The sequence below is a fragment of the Nyctibius grandis genome, chromosome 26, assembly GCF_013368605.1.
Source record: "Nyctibius grandis isolate bNycGra1 chromosome 26, bNycGra1.pri, whole genome shotgun sequence".
In the NCBI taxonomy this organism is placed as follows: domain Eukaryota; kingdom Metazoa; phylum Chordata; class Aves; order Nyctibiiformes; family Nyctibiidae; genus Nyctibius; species Nyctibius grandis.
Genome location: NC_090683.1, coordinates 4,467,790 through 4,472,184, shown reverse-complemented (window position 1 = coordinate 4,472,184; position 4,395 = coordinate 4,467,790). Strand labels below are relative to the sequence as shown.

General features: G+C 68.9%; 1 protein-coding gene across 1 annotated transcript; it reads right to left on the bottom strand.

The window, feature by feature from the left end:
- Positions 1–1,142: 1,142 nt before the first annotated feature.
- On the bottom strand, positions 1,143–2,099 carry LOC137673968 (peptide YY-like). The gene is made up of 3 exons (XM_068419031.1): positions 1,912–2,099; positions 1,318–1,389; positions 1,143–1,167 (listed from the first exon to the last, which is right to left on the bottom strand). The coding sequence occupies exons 1-3, from the start codon at positions 2,097–2,099 to the stop codon at positions 1,143–1,145; spliced, it is 285 nt and encodes a 94-aa protein (XP_068275132.1).
- Positions 2,100–4,395: the final 2,296 nt, after the last annotated feature.

Genomic DNA, 4,395 nt, shown 5'->3' with positions numbered 1-4,395 from the left:
AGCACCCACTGGCAGCGCACCCCACACCCAGTGCACCCCAGTAACCCGTGCGCCCCAGCACCCACTGCCAGTACATCCCAGGACCCCCATTCCCAGTACATCCCAGCACCCACTCCCAGTGCACCCCAGCACCCACCACCAACATACCCCCGTGCCCCACGAATCCCAGCATCACCGCAGCCCCCCACCCAGCACACCCCCGCACCCCGGGCACCCCATCACCCATGCCCAGTGTGTCCCTCACACCTGGGGCATCCCAACACCCACTGACAGTGTATCCCCCCCACCCCAGTGCACCCCAGACCCCACTGCCAGTGACCCTCACCACCCCTGCACCCAGTGCACCCCAGTATCCAACCCCAGTGTGCCCCAGCCCCCTGCACCCCTCCATCACCCCGTACCCCCCCGCACCCCTCTGTCCCCCCGTACCCCTCTGTCCCCCCTGCACCCCTCCGTGCCCCCTGCACCCCTCTGCACCCCTCCATCACCCCTGCACCCCTCTATTCCCCCCGCACCCCTCCATCCCTCTGCACGCCTCTGAACCCCCTGCACCCCTCTGTCCCTCTGCACCCCCCCTCACCCCTCTATTCCTCCCGCACCCCTGTCCCCCCTGCACCCCCCCGTCACCCCTGCACCCCCTGTCTCCCCCGCACCCCTCCATGCCCCCTGCACCCCTCTGCACCCCTCCATCACCCCTGCACCCCCATTCCCCCCGCACCCCTCCATCACCCCTGCACCCCTCCATCCTCCCTGGCACCCGTTTCCCCCTGCACCCCCCCCGCACCCCTCCGTCCCCCCTGCACGCCCTGTCCCCCCTGCACCCCTCCATCTCCCCCCGCCCCCCCCCACACACACAGCCCAGGCGGGTGCCCACGATCGTGCTCTTTATTGCCGGGGGCGGGGGCGTGCGGGGACCACGCGGGACCCCCCCGACAGCGGTGGGGAGGGGACGGGGTCAGGGCCCCCCCCAGCAGGACCCCCCCGGGCTGGGCTCTGGGGGTCCCCAGCCCTCCCGGCGGAAGGGGGGGGGCTCGTGCTGGCCCTGGGTGCTGGGGCCCACCCTGAGGCGGAGCCCCGGGGTCCCGTAGGGAGACACAGAGAGACGGGGGGGACGGGGGGGACGGGGGGGCTGGGGGAGCCCGTCACCACGCGGAGTCACCGTCGTACCTGCGGGAAGAGCTGGCGTGAGGAAAAGGGGGGGCGAGACCCCCAGCGCCCCCCACCCCCCCCAGGGACCCCAACCTACCCCCAGGGACCCCACCCCAGGGTGCAGCCCCTCGCCGTGCCCGCGGGGCGATGGGGACGGGGGACACTCACCGTGAGCTGTCACTGCTGGGCCCCAGGAGCAGCTCTGACACCGCGGCCACGGGGCTGGCACGCTTGCCGTACCTGCGGGACACGTGGGCGTGCAAAGGGGCGCACGTGGGCGTGCAAAGGGGACCTTGCACATGTGGGTATGCAAAGGCGTGCACGTGGGTGTGCAAAGGGGTGCATGTGGGTGTGCAAAGGGAACCTCACACTCGTGGGTGTGCAAAGGGGCGTACGTGGGTGTGCAAAGGGGACCTCGCATGCATGGGTGTGCAAAGGGGTGCATGTGGGTGTGCAAAGGGGACCTCGCACACCTGGCGTGCAAAGGGGTGCACGTGGGTGTGCAAAGGGAACCTCGCACTCGTGGGTGTGCAAAGGGGACCTCGCACGCGTGGGTGTGCAAAGGGGCGCACGTGGTGTGCAAAGGGAACCTCACGCTCGTGAGTGTGCAAAGGGGACCTCGCATATGTGGGCGTGCAAAGAGGACCTCTCACATGTGCCAGCAGGCTTGCACACACACAGCTTGCACATGCACGCACATGGCTCACACATGCACACACACATCTCGCACACAGCTGGCACACGCGTGTCGTGCCCGCTCACCTCTGCCGCGTCACCAGGTTGATGTAGTGGCGCAGGGCCGAGAGGTACCGCGCCATCTCCTCGGGGGACGCGGCCTCGCCGGGGCTCTCGGGCTTGGGGGGGTAGGCGGCCCCCAGCGTGCCCAGGCACAGCAGGGCACACAGGGCCACGGCCACCAGCACGCGCCACGGCCTCGGCGACGGCACCATCTGCGCGGGGATGGGGACGGGGGGGACACGGGGCAGCGCCCGTCACCCTCGGGTACCCCCGGCCCAGCCCGGAGCGGCTCTGCCCCCCACCATCCCCCCCGACCCCACGGGGATGTCACACCCCCCCGGACCCCGTCCCCTGGGGGATGTCACACCCCCAGGACCCCGTCCCCTGGGGGACGTCACAGCCCTGCTCCCCAAGGGGATGCCACCCTTGCCCACGCGTGACCCCCCCCATGTCCCCATGGGGACATCGCCCTCCCAGAGACCACCCCACCTCCCCAAAGGGACACCTCACCCCCAGGGATTTGCAGACCCCCCCCATAATGTCCCCAAGGGGCCATCTCCCTACCAGGGACCCCCTGGAACCTCCTCCCCCCTCCCCACAGGGACATCTTGCTCCCAGGGACACCCCCTGCAAGACCCCCAGGGGACACAGCCCCCCCAGAGACCCCCCTAAGGGACATCTCCCACCCCAAAGGCCCCCCAGAGACCCCCGTCCACCCCAAGGGACACGTCCCCTCCAGGGACCCCCCCCCATGTCCCCAAGGGATCACCTCCCTCCCAGGGATCCCAGGGGACACGTCCCCTCCGTAGGACCCCCCAAGCCCCCAGCGCTGTCCCCGCACTCACGGTGGAGGAGGCGGGAGGTGACAGGCAGGGCCTGGCAGCGGGGTGACAGTGTCGGGGACACGGCGGCTCCGCCACCGGCCCCGGGGTTTTATAGGCTCCGGGGGGGCTGCTGGCTCCTCCCTCACCCGGCACCGACCCACGGGTACGCAGGACCCCGGCAGCCCCCCCTGCCACCACCCCCAGGGGACACATGCCAGCACCTACCTTGTCACCGTCCCTTGGCAGAGCCCCCCTGGTGCAGCGAGGGGCTGGGGTGAAGGGCAGGGCGTGAGCGGAGGGGGGGACACGGGGGAGGGGGACACATGGGGGGGACATGGCACAGGGACACGGCACGCAGCCACAGACATGGCATGTGGCACACGGCAATGCCAGACGGGCATGGCACACAGACATGGCACACGGACATGACACACAGTCACAGATGTGACATACAGCCATGGCACACAGGCATGGCACAGGGACAAGGATGTGACATGCAGCCATGGCACATGGACACAGCACACACATGTGACACACAGCCACAGCACATGGTCACAGATGTGACATGCAGCCATGGCACACGGACACGGAACATGGCACACGGACATGACACACAGTCACAGATGTGACATACAGCCATGGCACACAGGCATGGCACAGGGACACGGATGTGACATGCAGCCATGGCACGCAGACGTGGCACATGGATGTAACACACAGCACACAGTCACAGATGCGACAGCCATGGCACGTGGACGTGACACACGAACACGGATGTGACACGCAGCCATGGCACATGGACATGGATGTGACACGCAGCAGTGGCACATGGACATGGCACACGGACACGGCACATGGACATGGCACATGGACATGGATGTGACACGCAGCAGTGGCACATGGACATGGCACACGGACACGGCACATGGACATGGCACACGAACACGGATGTGACACGCAGCCATGGCACATGTGCACGGCCCCCAGCCAGCCTCAGGACAGCGGCACTGGCACACAAGGCCACTGGCCACACACAGGGACACAGGCACGGCACAGCCATGACACAGCACACGGGACACAGCAGGGACATGGGACACGGCCCACAGCCCTGGCACAAGCCACCCACAGGGGACACAGCAGGGGCTGCCTCAGTTTCCCCAGACGGCAGGAGCCACCACCGCAGCCCCTGCCACCACAGCCCGTCACCACAGCCACCACAGACCAAACTCTGGGTCCCCACCAGGAAGGGGCCACCAAAGCCACCACACAGGTGCTAGGATGGGGACAGATGGCAGAAGAGGGTCCCCAAAAGCCCCAGGGTGCTCCCACCCAGCAGCAGCCGCATCTCCAGCTGGTGGGACGGAGGGGACACGGCTCGGTGTGGCCCTGCGGGGTGGCACCAGCCCCACTGGAGGGGACATGGCTCGGTGTGACCCTGCGGGGTGCCACCAGCCCTGTTGGAGGGGACACGCTCCCCCCTCCTGGCCTGGCCGTCACCCCAGCGAGGGCACGGCTGGGGGCAATGCCACTGCGGGGTTCCCGGCCCTGTGGCTGTCCCCAGCCCCCGGGGGGGACTCATCCCTGTGGCGTGGCCGCGGTGTCACACCGGTGTGTGGGGACACACGCGGGGGTCCAGGCTGCCCCGGCCACACGGTGCCCGGCCCCGTGCCAGCCCGGGGGGGTG